The 18,716-nt window shown below is 37.4% G+C and overlaps 1 protein-coding gene across 1 annotated transcript in view; it reads left to right on the plus strand.

Annotated features, from left to right (window-relative positions):
- Positions 1-2,057: 2,057 nt before the first annotated feature.
- Positions 2,058-18,716, plus strand: part of LOC309409490 (hypoxanthine-guanine phosphoribosyltransferase-like) — a gene marked incomplete at its 5' end in the record, with an annotated part of 82,001 nt that continues 65,342 nt past the window's right edge. The window contains one exon of the mRNA XM_082005649.1: positions 2,058-2,198. Within this exon, the coding sequence (XP_081861775.1) occupies positions 2,058-2,198 (141 nt within the window). The remainder of the gene's footprint in view (positions 2,199-18,716) is intronic.

The following is an 18,716-nucleotide window of genomic DNA, read 5'->3' on the forward strand; positions in this document are numbered from 1 at the left end:
ATGAAAATTGTCCAGCATTTCCTCCAATAATTGTCTGATTAAAAGAAAAAAAATTAATTCCACAGTGTTTGGGGAAGTACAAAAATGCCTAACATTTCTGGCCTAGGAACTTGAGCGTACTGTTTGAAGTATCATTATTTAAGAAGCTGTCTTAAACCATTTTTAGATTTTGGCATACAGTATTGGGCTGAACTATAAATTTTCCTTTCCCTTACTTTTCTTTTGAGCTGCAATTTGTGTCAGTATAAAGCCACATGGGTCTGTAAAAGCCATAACTTCAAGCATGGCCATGTGTGTTAATTGGAGAAGTCAAGGAAGATAAACAAAATAATATGCAATAAGGACAGGATACTTGCTCTTGAATTCTAGAAATTACTAGAAATGCATTAAAATATATATGACTCCCATTGGTCTCCACACATCAGTGTGGCAAATCCAGAATTCCAATACTCTCTGTGTTAACAGGCACTCGCTGGTTTTTATTTGTATAAATCTTACCTTTGATTTACACTTTCAAAACACAGAGAAAAGGAACTACTGCATGAATTATGGTTCAGTTTTTCCACTCCGGACTTAAAGAAGTTAGATATAAAATCTTATGTGAAACAGCTTTAAAAACAAGACTTCCTATAGAACTGATTTTCACAGCTCCTTAAAAGTCACAGCTGAGTGTGGTGTTACTTAATATGAGAAAGTGGGTTGAAGGGGGAGGCAGAATCTGAACTAGAGTAAATATCTACCATTCAGAAAAAGCAGTGGTAGGTATATAATATAGCAGTTAGGTTGCATACAATAAAGTACAGTCTTTGAAAGATATACACAGCATGTCCACAGGATTATCTCCCAGCATTCTTTCAAGAAAGTTGTTAACTAGCCTCAGTGTTGCTATCATATTCAATCAGGGACCCTCTCACCCTGTGAGAAACCTGATGGAGGCCTACAACAGTTACCCTTGCAGGGTGAGGATCATTACCTGTATGATATACAGAGCTCTGCTGTGGTGACCAACACTTCATTTTTCTGTGAAATCGTAATTGCTGTTTCCTGTGGCACTTTGAATCAAATGCCTATCATCAGCCAGGTAATTATATTTGTTTCTGGAGATTGCTAGGCCTTTCACTGGCCAAGATTTACCATGTCACTCAGTCTAACTGCCAGCCCCTGTGGAAGATCAGGGTCATGAGAAATCTGAGCATGAGGAATAGCTGAATTCACTCTTTACAATGGTTTTTAACAGTTGGCTTTGGCTGGGCCCTGAAATGGGCAGCCAAGTGTAGCTCCAGGAAAACCCTTTATAAAGCTTCCCCCATTGCAGACAGGTGGCAGCTGCAATGCAAAGGCCCCTTTTTGGGCTGAGAAATAGACCACATGGGAGCATATATTTAAAAATTTCAAATGTCCTTTTTTCTGCTTTTGCTGTTTCTGAAGCAACAGCTGCTTCAGCTGAGCTGCTGTGTTCAAAACTCTCAACATCCTTCTCATAATAACAGATGCATTATTGAGCATTATGAAACAGTCTCTCCAGGGGAACGGGGCCTGCTCTTGGGGTGCCAAAAAACACAGGTATTAGTAAAAAGACAGATGATTTGTGAATTTGAAACTGCCTGGTTCTGTCTCTCACTGTGTTAATAATGAATTCATTACAGAAGAGCTGTAGTTCTCTCCACCGTCCAAGTGAATCACCTTTTTTTGTCTGGCAACCCAGCACGCACTTACTAGTAAAAGCAGTTCTGATCTGAAATCATACAGATCTTGGAGATACTCTCTGTTTCTGTAAGCAGCCATTAGACTGCTGCGCAACCCAAAAGTTTGCACTATGGCTTCTGTGCCACCAACTTCAGGTGGCTTCAGACTGTTCCACCTGAGCTGATGAAAGAAAACATGGCTGTATGTTGTGAACAGTTTGCCATCAACCAGCGCTTCTATCCCAAATAACGAACAAGGATGGTCAGGTAGAAGACAGAAAGTTCAAGAATTACATTTCTTTTTGCTTGAGTGTACTGAAATACTTGCCGGCTTAAATCACAGGGTTTACTGGGAGGTTGCAAGGCATAACCATGGCAGGCCTCAACATCCTTCTAGCCTCTGACACCCGTGGAGCAACAACATATGAACAAGACAGTAGTTTAGCACAGAAGGTACAGAACCACCTACTACTGAAAACGCCATTTGGACACCTCACTGTACAGCAGTATCAGGTAATAAGGTAGATTCCATACCATTAGGAGATTCTGAAGTTCTCTCCTTCCAAGCTGACATTGGACTTTTTTGTAATGCTCTTCCCATGGGGAAGAAGAAGCCCAATGGACAGCACAATGGTGTTTAAAGTTTAACAAATACCTAAAAAAGGAGTTGTGAAGGGATACATAAGATGGGCATCACTGCCGCATCCCTGGTGAGCCTTCAGAAACAGAGGGGAAACAGTTTGGAAAGAGCCATCAAGACACATAGCTTATGCTGAGTGTGATAGATGAGAAGAACACTGCGTTGAAACAAGTGGGTAGATAAAAGATGATTGCAGGAACATTTTGAGATGAATGAACTAAGGAAAAAACTATTATTTGTGTTCCTTTTCACAAAATTAAGTTTATACTATTTGGAGAATTCCAGGTGTGAAACACAAGACCATCACTCTCTTGCAGAACAATTGACGAAAAAGTGCAAACCTTAACCAGCAAGTGATACAGCTCTTTAGCTACTGAGTAAAAAAACGCTTTATACAACTTCTGCCAGCCTGTTGGAACTGGATATTCCTAATATTTCTTTAGTGAATTGACTTTGTCAATTCCCTATGAGAAGCAGAAAACATCATTTAAAATAATAAAAGGTACTACAAAATAAAATGGTCCAACATCAGGAAAGGGATTTGGCAGGGATGCACTATGTCACTCACTCAGCTGTTCAGACACTATAGCAAAATGATAATGTACATTGATCTTAATCATTAGATTATGGAGTATGAATCTGAGGAAACAGATGGCGTGGTCTTGGGTACAGCATGATGATTATGATGATAATGATATCCTTCCTTATTGCTTACTTGGAGGAATTGGTTGGGGTCCTGGTCACGAAAGTGTCTAAGTTTGTATTGTTTCTGGACTACACATGCAATGTGATCTTTTTTGGTTTTCCTTCTTTGGAACTGGTAAAGTCCAACACAATGGCGACTAGCAGTGAAGTGTCTGGGAAGAAATTTCAATACCCCATTTTTCCAGCATATAAAGATAAGAGGTGTATCAAAATATCTGTGAAAGATAGTAACGACCCATGAAAACTAGGAGATGGTGAAAGGCAAGTGGGACAATTACAGTGCTTGTTCTAGCACTTCAGTGGCTTCCTTGTTTCACTGAAGAAACAAACAGGTACAGGTATGGCAGATGGGAACTGTATTAACCAGGAGGTATCACATTAGGTAAATGGTGCAAGGAACTACATAAAGAGTGCTCAGTGGTAAAGAATAGTCACTTTAAAGCTTAGGTAAAATACCAAACAATGTGTAACATGAAGAATCAATACCAAAATATGACCACTGTTATCCCTGAGGATAATTGTAAATGGTCCGCTGCATGATCACCTGCCTTCCATGCACAGAGCTTTTCATGTATGGCGTAGTATCACAGCATCTGTAGACATGTAGACATGTAGACATGTAGACACAAGTAACTGACCACATGACGTACCCTAACACACTGTGACACCATGTGACACAGACCATATGCTGCCATATAGGAGAATTGTCGGGAATTGCCAGAATATTTAATGCAGCAGCCCTGTCCCTTCTCTCCAGTATGTCTGGAGTAAGATACTGGCAATACTGACAAACCAATTAGATGTCTAGAAATTAGGAAATTAGATGTCTATTTTTAAGCATAATTGCCAACAATGCTCACTGATACATCATCCTACTCATTTAATGAGATTAAATAATTTACCCTCTCAGTAAAAATTCTACAGATAACCTATGTAACCTGTCAAAATACATAACCACTTACTTAATAGATAAGCTACTCAAAACTACACATTTGTGTAATTTTCACACACCACTTCTGTAAACTGCATGCTAGTGAAATGGTTGACTTCGACCAAGTTAAATTAAGCTAAGTTGAGCATGGCCAGGAATTTCACTTAAAACTATTTTAGACTGGCAAATCTGCCCAGATATTATTCTTGGCTGACCTGGAGACCTGCAGGACAATTCCGGAACATAAAGCCATATTAATCCTTTGAACATAATCAGTGTGGATTATATGTCTTTAAAAACTGATCAAAGTTCTTGTCTGACCAATAAAAATGTTTTACTTATTCTTATGACCATTCAGATCATAATGGCCATTCTGATCCCTGAGTACTATTTAGACAGAGAGAAAAAAACCATACATTTGGATCTGGGTATTACTAACATGGAGCCAGATACAACAAAAAATGCACTGTGTTATAGTAACATCATTGCAATGACACTTGTTTCTCATTACATTTTTAAGAAAGAAGAATTTATTGCTGCATAATTTCCAAGTTATAAAACAAAAGTATTCTTTTAGGATCCTGATGTAGTCAGACTATTGCTAATATTAGACAAAAGCTATGTTAAGATCAAAATGATAACATGTATTACACTTGATATTTTGCATGCAGCGATGAAAAGTTTTGATTCACATTTTTAGATAGAAATTCTTTTCTCCTCAAGTGATTTTTCTAACTCCTTTTGAAGGTCATACCAGCATGGAATCAAGTTGGCCTGAGTCAGCACAGATAGTAGCTGTATCATTCTTCACACTTGAAAGCGTAAGTCAAGTATTTTTTCAATTACGGAAAGAGAGTTCACAACTGCTTTTTCAACATATTGCATTTCAACTTTAAAAATAAGCCTTCAGATATATGCCCTTTTGAAAACACAAAAAGGAGATTTCAGTTCAAAATGAAAAATCCATCATTCCAGTTAATAAAAACCACTTGTTAAAGCAAAGATGAGCCTTGGTGGAAATGTAAGTTTAAAATTATTTGGACTAAATGTATGTGTAATAAAAAACCTCCCAACAGAGAGGATACATTTTTACAACATATTCCTGTCATTTCTTGTTTTCTAGAGTACAGAAGCACTTGTTCAACTGTACAGAGCAAATCTCCTGGCAAACTACTATATGCAATAATTCTGAAAGCTAACGTAGGAACACAGCTCAGAACTGAGAGGAAACACACTTCCAGCCGCTAACCTAATAAACAAATTCTTTTATTGCCATTTTGCTAATAAGAAATATTTGTATTTCAAAGATGACTAATGTGAATGTGGTTGCAAAAGGCCATTAAGTGGTGTTAAGAATAACCAGGTTAATTTCTGAAGAGGATTTCTAACAACTTCAGTTCAAATGCAATGCTATTATAATAACACACAGTGATTTACTTAAATGTTTATGCTGGCATAAACATATCTGCTAAACATATCCTGTTTTTCCAGGATTTGACCCATGATAGTCACAAAAATTGTTTATTCAATTCACTCCATTCGTTAGGATGCTTGAATTTAGGTGCTAGCTCCTGTACAGTACCATCAGTACTTATGGTCAATATTAACTCTCTTTTTCTCTTCCATTTTTCTTTTCTTGTCCCCGTTAAATCAAACGAGCACAACATAACACAAGGTCATTGATGGTTCTTCACCCAAAGTGTAAGACCTCCTCTCTTCTTGCAGTATTGGCAGTTTGGGACCCTTCTCAGATAGTGAGAATGTTCTAGAAATCTATTATTCTCTCTATCCTAAAAGTGGAAAAAGGACCAATCGCCCTTGAAGCAGCAGGAAGCTCCTTCCCAGCTGCTAAGACAGACAGAAATAGCAGCAGGGGACCCCACTCGCTCCAGCAGCTGGGAAATATCTGTTTGGGTGTGTGGGTTGGCCTTGTGTGACTATTCGTGGAATCCGTCTATGTGCAGCTTATGAATTCTGCATTGACATTTTGAAGCTGCTGTTGTAAAAATTCTTGAAAACTGGATACACCATGGTGGCCCACATCCAGATCTTCGCTGGGCTGACTTGACCTCTGAAAATGTCTATGCATTATCCATACAGGCAGCCTATGTACATGCTGCAGACCTAATCTCATACACGTGACATGGTTGTCTCAAGTTAAGTGTGAAAATTTAGACCCGTGTGTCCTCTTTTGTTGCCAAAATCTCTACCAGGCGCTCTCAAGACCAGGGCGAAAGACAAGCGACTAACCTGTATTTTGAGCGAACAATTAGTTAAGCAGATGAGGTAAAAAATGCTGGTGTTCAAAGAAGATAGCTGAATACAGACCTTTTTTTTTACTAGAATCTTGCACTGTGAATAACACTATCTCTTGAAAGGTAGGTACACACACAGTCTATGGTATGCCTCAGAGAAGAGATGATGTAATGTATTTCTCATTCATAAAAGGATTATATGAAGTAGAGTCATATTAGAAAGAATGACTTTACTGCGTGGTGAGTTTTCCAAAACATGCATTCACCAGAAGAGAATTCATGGCACTTGGGTACTGACACAGAGATGAGAGGGCAAAACATGAAGGGCTGCTACCACTCTTAAATTAAAACACACATTTTGATCTTGAATCTCTTGAAGGATTCTTTTTTTATCAAAATCTCTTTTGTTTCCTTCAGTCTCCATATTAAACCACTTCTACCTTTGTTAGGTTCAGCACTTTGTTGATAAGAAGAGAATGACAACCCAGGTAATTCAACCTCTTCTCTGGTCACTGTAGATTGTTGCAGTCTGAAGCTGTTGATTTATTCAAATCCACCTGGCTTTGTAGTTTTCTTTGTGTAGGTCTGTCTTTCTCCTGCCTTTCAAACCCCAGTTATCTATTTATCTCTCTGTCTCAGGTCCCATCCTTTCAGTAACATCTCTGTTGGGCAGAAACTATTTTTGGCTCTAGAAAGTGCCGAGCAGTCTAAAGGTGCTTAACACAATGAGTCTTTGATCCTTTGGGGATCACATTGTTATAAAAATATTATCATTTATCAAAACAGGAGATTAAAACCTCAGTTCCTCAAAAAAATACAGCACAGATGTCCAGTTGTATGAAAACTCCTAAACTACTTCTGGATTACTTACAGGAATCTGTATTCACCTGTCTGAATAACATTACACTTAAGATGATGAATATAGACATAGACCAGAGATCTATCTGTGCCTATTTAGTTTTTTCATCTGAACAGCTGAACTTTTTGCTGTGTCTTTATAACATACAGATTATATAATTTTATCAGTTAACTGTACTTCTTCCTGTGAAAACAGTTTTGGCTTCAGTTCCATAGTGACAAACCACCAACAATTCCTTTCAAAAAATACTGTTTTTTCTTCTCACAGTGCCCCTTAATTTCAAGGTTACATTCAAGGAAAAATATTAGCCTCATCTTTGTTCAGATCATCTTGAACAAAAATATTGTAATCAATCCTTCTGTGAGCTTCAGTCCACAGTTGTCAAAGAAAAAGACTGTTTTACATTTAAATATTTCAGATTTATAGACATACTGAAAACACATTGCAGAGATTTATTGCTGTTTTTTTCTTGCTGGTCTTATAAAGATGAGTCTGTATTGCTGACACCACAAAGATGTAAACACTCTGGATAAGAAATAAAGAGTAACCCCCACCAAGAATGAGATCCAAGCCACAAGACCTATAAAATGGCTGTGGGTGTTGCAATGTTAAAAGCATTCTTGTTTGTAGACTGCTAAACTTATTTTAGCAAGGACTTGAAATGGACTTTTAAAAGTTTATTGAATGACGTGTACAGTATATAGTGCTGTGTTCATACTCCTTGTGAAGGATATTTAGCAGTTTCTTTCAAAAGGATAATATGCGCAAACAAATTCTACACAACAGCTTGCTTTCTTTTCACTTTTTCTATTAACATTTTCTCCTCTCTTTATTATTTCTTATTTTTTTCCCTTCATTATCTTTGCTTTTCCTCTCTTTTCCATCTTAAAGAATATCCTAGAGACTCTCTGTGCTCATTCTGTCCTCTCTTTAGTGTCAACACTGAATGTGTGCCTGGCAAAGTGACTGGGAGCACACGCTTAACTGTGAGTACAACTGACTGTCTGTGCCATGTGTGATAGCTATGACTACACAATAAAGATTCTTCACCGTTTTGGAAAAGGTCTGTACTTCACCTTGAAAAAAACATATGAATGGCTATGTACTTCCCCATAGGTTATGTATGACTTTTGCTTTATGAAGACTGAAAAGATTAGTGAACATACAAATGCATGAGGCAATAAGCGTAAAGATGAAAAGAGGTAGAAGAAGAAATGGAAAAAAGAGACCAAAAAAAAGAAAGGAAATCAGTTATATTGTTCCTGTACTTAAACTGGAAGGTTTAGCTCCTAATTATGAACAACTGTAGTTTTCTTGCACATGCCAAGAGAACAAGGAAGATTATGTTCAAAGACTGTGGGTAGCTTTATAAAGATCCAGCTGGTAGGGAGGATGAGAAGAAAAAGCCTTTACTTCTGCTCCTTTAGTTTGACCAGGGAGATAAACCAGCACTTCAAGTAGACATCATCACCTGCCTCACCTCCCTTTGAAGAGAAGGATGACAGTTTGAGAGCACTGCTTGATGGAGTTGCCTATAACTGGCATTAGAATTGATACAGTTCAGGCTTTTTTTCTCCTGGTAATGACCAGCTTTTCTTGCAAAGCACACTCTAATACTCTGTGTTCAGTACTGTGCCTATTCTTGTAGATTAACAATCTCATCTGAAGATTTATGTAAGCAAATGGCATCTGCTACGTGTCAAGTGAAAATATGGGCCATCCAACAGTTTGATTTAAAAATGATGCCTTGTGCTGTGTAATACTAAATAATGTCATGTGTCTGACATACCCATTAGAGCATGTGAGACACACCCTACAACATGTTTTAAATTAATTTATCCTTGTGGAGAAAAAATTCTTTCCTTGCTTGTGAGAGTTTTTTATTATTATTATTACGGAATTTCCTGGGCCAGCCTTTTTTTTAACTGAAGATAATGCTCGTTTGCCTGTTCTTAGAGAGAAGGTACACCTGACTATATATTCTTTCTGCCTGTCAACAGTATGCTGAGATCTCAACAGTCAGGATAAGGCAAAGAAAGGAAAAACTTCATAATGTTGCATTTTTTTTCTTGTGCTATAGCACTAGATTGCTTTGGTGCAACATTCCTAATACAGACATAAGTAATGAGGATTAAAATGAAAGCAGAGGAGTGTAGAGGAGGAGCTGAAGTAAGGTTAATATGATCTCTTTATTTATCTATCACAGCTAGGATAGGTCTTTTACAATAAAGGTTCATATCTGTTTTCACAATTATGGGGTTACGAGAGATACCCTCTTGCTTTTTCTAGGTTATTTGTGAATCTGAAAGGATCTTCAAGAATGTGATCAGAAGCCATTGATCTGCTTGGTTTTCAGGGAAGGCAAAGGAGCAAAACGAAACCTTGGAGGACATGGCGTGGCCATTGATTGCCAAATTCAGTCTGCTTCTGATGGCTTCTTAGAATGTAACTCCTCAGCTGTTTACTTACCCCTTCAAAGTACTGCTGTTATATAGTGCAACACAGGTACCATTGTTCCTGTAATCTGTAGGATAAAACTGTTTGAAAACTTCAAAAAGAATACTGATTTAAAATAACAAAGCAAAAGCTCTCAGTACCAGTGCACTTTGGGTAAAGAGGCACGTTGACGCAAGGCTGTTATCACAAAGTTACTTCCTCTACCTGGGTTTTACAATGCATCCTGTGATATATTGAATTATTCATGTAATTGACTCCACTGTAGGGCACTACAAGGTTGAAAATTACCCTTTTACTTTGATCTTTAGACATTACTCTCTGTAATCATGAGTACAAATGCACTTCCAGGAGCACAGAAGCAGTAAGATTCTCTGGACTAGTTTGTGACCCCCTGCAGTTGACTAGTGAACAGGAACTCTCCTGTGATTAAAGTTAGGTGCACCTATACTAAACAGCCTGCTTAACCAAGACTTGGGTTTTTATACACAGTTTAGAAATTAGTATTAGTACAATAGAAACTAGTAGTATTGTGTTGACTTCCTTCTTCCTATTAGGGAAATAATTCAAATATATATCTCACAAATTAAACTTGAGTTAGAGTTCTGGATGAAGAAGGAGATACATAACCAGGCCCAAACAGAAAACTGAGATTCTTTTTCTCAAGCTTTCTTTTCAAAACTTCTGCACACCCCTTGGCTGTGGAAGCTCCTGTCCATTTTGAAGACCTAACTTTGCATGGAAGTGAGGAACTCTGTTTATAACCCAAAGTTTTATTGTTAAAAATACTTCTGTGTTTTGAGCATTATGCCACCGCTATTGTTCTGCCATTACAGAATAATTACTGATAACAAATGGAGCATTCACTGGGGACTACGGCTTTTATGACACACACCAAGAAGTACAGAATACCTGTCCCATTGGGGCCATATTAATAGCATAAAATATTACATGTTTCTGAGCTATAATAAAATCAGTAATAACATACCATGTACAACATAGAAATATGCCTCTGCAATTGATTAAGCAGAAAGAATTGCACTGAGAGTATGATGTAAACAAAATGGGGCTGCACCCTGGTATAACATGACTCATAAATCTAAATAAGAGATGGTTGAAGGTTCAATTCTTTCCCTCATTCTTCTCATTTGGAGTTGCATAGGGGCATAAAGAGCTCTTTGGGGCCCTGAGACCTGAGAGATGAAGACTCCCTTACTGTAGACCCTATGACAACTAACCAGAAAGCTGTCATATGACTCCCTTCCAGGTTATATGAAAAAGCTAGAAGTGATTATTTCAGAACCCAGGTATCAACTGGCAGCACTGACTGGATAGATGGACGGAAATCTTAGGAAAGGGAGTGTTGGTGTAACCAGGCAAGCTTTTCTGAGGCTCGCTTTTTCGGGGTGAGAGTCTCTCCAGCCCTCACCAATGACCATAGTTGGGGTTTAAAAGCACTGAAACCTTTCAGCATGGGCTATACAATCTCTGCTTCAACTCTCAGAGCAGTGGCCAGCTAGAACAATTTTTCTTCAGTTCTTCATGTAAAGAAGAAAACCAGACAGTTTACATATGCATTTTTTCAATGAGTTGAGTTTTTTTCCTTCTGTGTAGTATTAGAAACCGAAGTCATTAACTTCCTCACTAACTTTGAAAAAAGGAATCATATTATTCAGTATGATCATTTCTAGGGTAGTCTCATGATTTGGGACAGACTATCCCAATGCATTCTTAGTGCCCAAGATGCAGGTGGATTTGTATCATTCTGCAGCCACTAATCACAGCTCCTATCTGATAGCTCTGATATTTTACAGCTAACATGGCAGTTTGACTGAAATAATTCAGTTTTATTCAGCAAGGACCAAAGATTTGTACCATAAATGAGCTAACTGTAATGACCAGACTTAGTGTTTCCCACTGACAAGCCTAATCCTTACACATGCACTTTAGCTTGCCCATCAAGTCAATCCCCATGAAAACCCAAGTTATATTTTCCCATCAATATCAATGACATGATCAAATCTTTCCTTGTACTTATCTTTGCAATCAGGTTGTCATTCCTGAAATGTCTCTCATACTTTCCCACAACAAAGACAATCAACAAAGAAGCTTGAAAAAAATCACTATTTGATGAGTACAGATTTGCCTGTATCTTTTAAAGTTAGCTTATCCACTAAAGCTGTAATTAATTCTTATACATGATTATGTTTTTTCTTCTGATCCCAGCTTAAAGACAAATCTGTGCAATAGGACCAGCCACATGGAAAATCCTTCAGCTATTAAACTAAAAACACACTAAATCCACATTTTAAAAGATGAAATTCAGAAACATGTAATGACTGCTACAGGAACAACAATCTAAGTACATTTCTTTTCAACTCAAGTAGCTATAATTTACATTGCAAGTAACCTAATTACACTGGACTTTTTAGTAATGTATTGTTCTATGACCTTTTTGATTGGACTAGGAAACATTAGCAGTGAGAATGTTAAATGCTAAATCACACTGGTGAGTGATAAGTGAGTCATTCTGAAAGACCATAAGAAATATCAGTGGAAAAACAGTAAAAAACTTGAACTCTGAAAACCTTCTACAATTCTCTCACACAAAAAACTGCACAGCAATATTGTTCAGCTGTGAATACAGTAATTCACTGCAAACAATTTTTTAAAAATTCCAATTAGATTTTCAAGTAGTAAATATCTTCCGTTTTGCTGACTGAACTCCAGTCTCTTTCAATTAATTCTATGAGGGCTAAGAAAATTAAATGTATCTTTTGTTTTATACTTTGTACCAGAAGAAATATAAAATACTTAAACTGAAATACAATCATACCAGGACTCCAAACACTCTGTTTAAGTGTTTCTTAAACAGAATGTGTGTTTCTATTCCATGGGCTTGAAACAGAATGTTAAAGAACTAAAATCACATAAATCCAGAAATAGGCTGCAATGATACAGCTGGGCTGAGGATTTTATTGGAGTACCTTTACCACAATATTAGGACCATTTAAGAATAGCATCCCTCAACTACTGTTTTTTTATGTTCTACATCTAAGTTTGTATTTCACAAAATAAACACAAAACATGATTTTATTTTGTGAGGAGAATTATATGCAAGTAGTCTCATGAAGACTGGTGAAATCAAACCTCATTAGTATTTCCTGCCTTTGAACATAAATAATGACAGGGGTTTCAAAGACTGACGGCTCTCTGAATGAATGGCAACAATGGTAATTGTCGTCTTTGAATTGTGCAGGAGCCATTTTGAAAATTGTCTGAAGAGTAGGGAAATAGTTTATACTTTTGCAGAGTGAACATTAAGACTGAGAGAAGCCTGTGTTAGGCCCTTGTCTCCAATTTTCTGCCCTGATTAATTACAAAGACTGCTAATTGTGTATTGATGTTAGTTAAAACCATTTGGCATTTGGTATCTGTCTAGTCATGTCAAAATTAAAAACTTTCTGTGTAAATGTTAGGTCAAGGAAAGTACCATACTGTTTTTCCCCCATTCATTTTTGTTTATAAATCCTTTAAACTACAAGTATTTGTATTTATATCATATTGAATGTGACTGCAATGGGTTAAGAAAACACAAATTAGAAAAAATCAATTATAAAAATACGGAGCGGGAGGGGTGATTTATAAATGTCATTTATCTATGGTGATTCTGTGGCACAGTTTGTAAACAAAGGAAGGATCTGATTTTCAGCAAGTTGGACAGACGGTTATTCATGTGTTTCACATCTCATTTCTGTTTACTGTTGTTACACATCAACACACAACTGAGAAGCCAAATTTTGCCTTCCTTTCCCTGTCTAGTAGCACTGACTTTCTTACACAGAGCCTCCCAGACATGATACAGCCAGTGTCCTATACACTGACAGGACCATCTTTGTGCCTTACAGCCCACTGAATTTCAATTTCCAACTCACATTTATATATTGTTTGCCTTTTCATTCCTGCTTTTACACAAATTGATTGATTGGATGATTATTCCACAATGACTCATGCATCTGGGAGTCCAACATCTGGATATGTTCCCATTTAGTGCATGTTCCCAAGAGCCATCTTACATTGTCAGTGGTGAACTGCATTTGCCTCCTTCTAACCTACATCTTGAAATAATCCAGAAGCTGCTGAAATCCCAGGGGTGGTACCTCAATAATTGTTTTACCTCCAAACTTAGGGTTTAATTTAGTGTTACTCCCATGAGTATGAGTCATTTAAATGAGCACTAAATTAAGCTACAAATTTGGTAATTACAAGACTCAGGGATTTACCACAGACACTCGTGGTGGAAGAGCAACATATGGATTTGGCCCACCATCTTCAAACCTACCTGCAAACTACATGTAAACATAATGTATAAGAACTGATTTCTTAAAGCTTAAAGGTCTTAAAGGCAATGTTTAATAGTCATTTTCCAGTGTGACAGCAAAGTATAGCCTAGAACTAAGTCCCTTGCAAAATTAGTGCATATAAGGCTATAAGGCTGTTTGGTTTATACAATGAAGTCCAGTCTCCCTTGTGATGTATTTCTTCTGGGGGAACATGTTCAACTATTGAGGGCTCCAAGAAAAATCTGAAGCGAAAGACTTCAGCTAAATAACCAGGCTTGCTCTCAAATGAAAACTATGCTCTCTAGTTCTCAGTGTCCCTGGGACTATGGGGCTTCCACAAAGTACTCAAGTTCTAGCAATTTTTTTTTTCTTTGCAGTAAAAATGTTCATTTGAACATAAATGAAAAGCATTAGAGTTTAGTACTCATCTCCATGCAATATATATTTGGACTTTTTAAAATGAGCTTGTGTTCTGACACTCCCACAGGCCACTTGCACACATCCCTTCTGCTCTCTACCCTCTACAATACAGCTTCTGCCATTTAGAATTGATCCCTTCACCCTCCTTCTATTGCTAAAGTTATTTCTGCCACAAACAGCCGTTATGATTCCCTTTGGTCCCTTTGCCACTCCCCATACAAATAAATCTCGCATTTAGCAGAATCAAGACATCATTTCAAGTCTTCACTTGCAGCTAGTTAAAGAAAGAGAAATGTGCCCTGTGCTACTTACTGAGCTCCAAGTGGAATGATGATTTCTGGAAATTCAGATGAAAGGGAGGGTTGGTATTTGTCGGTTGCCAGTAACTGAGTCGTGTTAGAAGCTCTTTCACAGAATCTGAAAATGATTAATTGGTAAAATAACAGTAGAGTCGAATCCAAACATAGATCTTAGAATACAGAGAACCAACAAAATGTGCGCACAGCGTCTTACAATTAACAGCAGAGAGATTTCAATACAGTTGCAGAAAGGTACCAGCAGCTCATGTTGACATCAACATACTTGTTATCTGAGGGCAGATCAAGAAAACTGAGACTCAAAATACTTGAATTTAGACAGCTGAGGGGACTCGGAAGAGGTGGTGATCTGCATCTGAGATAAAATGCAAGTATGAAACTGTAACACAGCAAAGTATAATGTGAAGTCTGCTCAAAGAATTACTTATTAGTGCTGTGGCAATGAGACTGAGAGCATTTAAATGTGTTGTCTCCCTGTTGTATTGCAAGTCATTGCAAGAAATCTGGAGGAGCTACATTTCTTAGTCCTTAAGGAGCATTATGATAGCATTATCTAAAAGACATACAATCAGCACTGTACGGCTTATCTGAAGCCTCTTAATCTAAAGTTTGCTGTCCTGAATATTAGGAGAGTCAGTTAACAGCTTTCAGCTAAATATCAACCTTACATTAAGTAACTATTTTTTCCACAGAACACCTGACTGAAGACAAAAGACTTTACTGTTTTAAAGGAAGCCAGGTTAATTGAATAAGAGGATTTGGATTATATTTCATGTCTCACCAAGGTATAGATAGCGGAATTCTGTTCCTTCAATTCCAAATATATGTCTCTCAAGATTAAGAACAAGGATTACCATTTACCACAGCCAACTGGATCATGCTAACATGGGATACAAAAAAATGCATGCTTAACAAAAAATTTTGAGTTTATCAACTTCTAAAGTAAAGTGAACAGAATAAGTAACATAGACAAAAACTGCGAAAAATTCTAAGTAGCTTCTTGTCATGGCTTCTTCTGGCCCCTTTCTGAGAGTTTGATTGTATAAATATGACTTAACGGAAAGATTACTGAATCGTAAAGGGATCTGATTTTCAAATTATCTCCATTTATTAAAGCTTTTAAGCATAATCTTTCCTCCCAGAGTCATCTGCGAACAAATTAGATAAACAACTTCTCTACCTGTTTTTCTACTGTTTTTTAAAAAATTCTTGTGGAGATAAACAGCTTAGATGTGTCCAAAATATACTATGTCTCATAAATGTTCACGAACAGAGCCAGACACAAACTCCATTTGACACACCTAAGCCGAAGATAAAGGGGCAAAACTACTGTAAGCCACTATTGTTTTCCTTTAGAACAGGTGGGGTCCCCAAGGGGTTCCCAGAATTGTTTAGAAGAAAGTGTAAGATGCTCTAAATTATGCCTGTTAGACTCTAGGGCCACACCTGCTTCTAATGGCCTGCAGCACAGCCTTCCCTTCCCTCCTTCTTCATGTAATGGCATAAGAAATTTGTTGGCAAGGAAATGTGGTTAGAATGCTGCTGGAGACAGGAACTGCTGGAGCGCAGCCAGGTCTTTGGACACAAGCCTTCTCCGGCACACCCAGCACACTCGACAAGCTGTTACATTAAGACTGGGAAATAGCTGTTCCTGGTGGGGAACATTGCTGGTGATACTGTGGAAAGTCTAATCATTCTGCATAAGCTGTTTTCTACTTGTGTGCAACACAGATCCGTACTCCAGCACAGGACACACAGCGCAGTTGTAACAGTAAGGTCATTATCAGTGTCCTGTAGGAAAAGTGAAAGTAGTTTATTGACATGATTTCCTTCTTTACCTTATGATCCTCTGGCAATCCCTTTGCAATTAACTGCCAACTCATGTCACTTCGCAAAAACTGGAACCTTGAAACAAAGCATTTCTGGAAAGTACTTTACACCATTTATCACATGCAGAAGCAGGCTTGGCATACTGAAAAGCTGAAATGAGCTATAGCTCATAGTAGCTACCATATTGGAATGACTTAATGGATGTCTATGCTGAAATGTTAAATTACACCTAAAACATATGACAATGAAGACACTGCAGTCTTTAGTGCTGTTAAGTTTCCCATCTGTTCAAATAGTATACAATTCAATGAGGTATACAAATACTTCTGGATTCCATGATTTTCTTCCTTCCAACACGGTATATGACAAAAAGTGCATTTAATTCTTTGAGTGGAACTGAGTAACCCTTACCGACTGCTCCAGTGCTTTATTTGCAAGACATTGTCAGCAACTGATATTGAGACAGGCGGTTAGGTTAGACTGATGTGTGTCCTGACTAACTGGAGATACAGCAGAGACTGAGCCCATGTTAATGCATTTTGTATTCTGCCCTGTGGAGACAGTTAAAAATGTGGCATAAATTGTTGCCACATTACCATGGATTCAAAAATTACTCATTAGTGAGATTTTGTACTCCAGTTCAGAGGTGGTACTCTCAACAGATGTAACATATGGAAGTGTGCAGTGCTAACAGGTGTCTAATGTGCACTCTTGCACCTATAAATGAGGTGCACAGACTTTTCACTGATACCTGATTTGAACTGTCATTCTTTTTATATTTCAGTTTTATGATCGTTCTTCCTTCTTGTTATTTAAACATTATGAATGCATAAAAGATAATGATCACAACAAGAGGGTAACTGTGTTTGCTCGAGCATTAAGATGAAATTGAACAAGGAAAAATTCTTCATTAATAAATTAATGTGGTGAAAGATACCAACTCTATTGTTTTAAATGAGGTTAATTTAGTAAGTTCAACCTCTATCCTAGACATATACCTTGCATCTGTTTAATTTAATCAGAAAAGACAGACAGTGTTAATTACTTTCTGATGGTTGTTCTGTACTGTGGCTTTGGTAAATGAGAAAAGACAAATTCCAATGGTTTCAAGCTAAAGAAAATGGCTTCTAAGGAAGAAAAAACACTTAAGCTGGATAGCAGTACATTATTTAAAGTTTAAAATCTTTGAGGTTTATATTTGCAATATGCATGTTAAGATGCAAAAATGTGCTAAAAAAAATTGCGTCTATTTCTTCATTATGTATCTGCACGAACTCTGATTAGTGCTTGGGGAATACAGCAAAAAGGTCTCTGCAGTTCTGAAAGGTGTATACTATGACTTCAATTATCATTAGTTTGCCACCATTTAAAATAGATCTACAGAAAATCATGTTTGCCCAAAGCCTGACGTCTGAGTTAATATTGCAAAGAGATTTGTATTGAATGTATCTCTAGTTAGTAATAATGGAGCATTCATGCCAGTCCTGCTTCAAGGAGTCAAGCTCATCAGGGAACAAAAACATCCTAGCTGCCATATGTGCCAAGCAAAAGCAATCTGAGCTGTTAACTGTTCACAAAGACTCATTTGTCAAATGATTTCAAAGGAATTGATCCATAACCATTCCTGTGTCTCACAGGTACTTCTGGTCTCTTGAAAGAAAGGCAGATATCAATCGTTCGGCTTCTCACAGAGGGGGAAAGTCAGGAACAAAAAGTTACTACAGATCACACATTAAGTAAAAGAACAGAGTTCTTTACAAGTTGGTCCTAGTAAACAAGACAGAGGAAAAATAGATTGGGTGTATTATTGAACAACACCTATTCTTGATGCTAAGATTCTGCTATATTTCCACATGTTGAAATTTTACACTGCAAATTTAAGATTGCATGTGCTTCAGTCACTATAGCATGCAGGGCTTGTCCCCTTCTAATATGTTTAACTACATAACCACTTTAGCTACTTAAAAATAAATGCCTTTTTTTACTTTAAAGGCCATAAATTTAGGCATGCTATCCTAGAGGATGTCACATTCTTAGATACAAAAGTGTATGTGTGCTGTGACGATGTTGCAGTTGTAGGAGTCTAACTTCCCATCTGGTTCAACTGGAATGTTTTTATTGTCTTACAAGTTTAGAGGACTGTTCCAATTAAATAGTGGAAAATAATACGTGGGAATTTCTGTGAGGAACAATAAAGCCTATTGTCACGGACTGTTTCCTTAGTGATTTATCTGCTAGCTTATAGATCAGTCGGATAAATCCCTTCTGAAACACTAT

This window comes from Phaethon aethereus (assembly GCF_964289735.1).
Source record: "Phaethon aethereus genome assembly, chromosome: 13".
Taxonomy (NCBI): Eukaryota; Metazoa; Chordata; class Aves; order Phaethontiformes; family Phaethontidae; genus Phaethon; species Phaethon aethereus.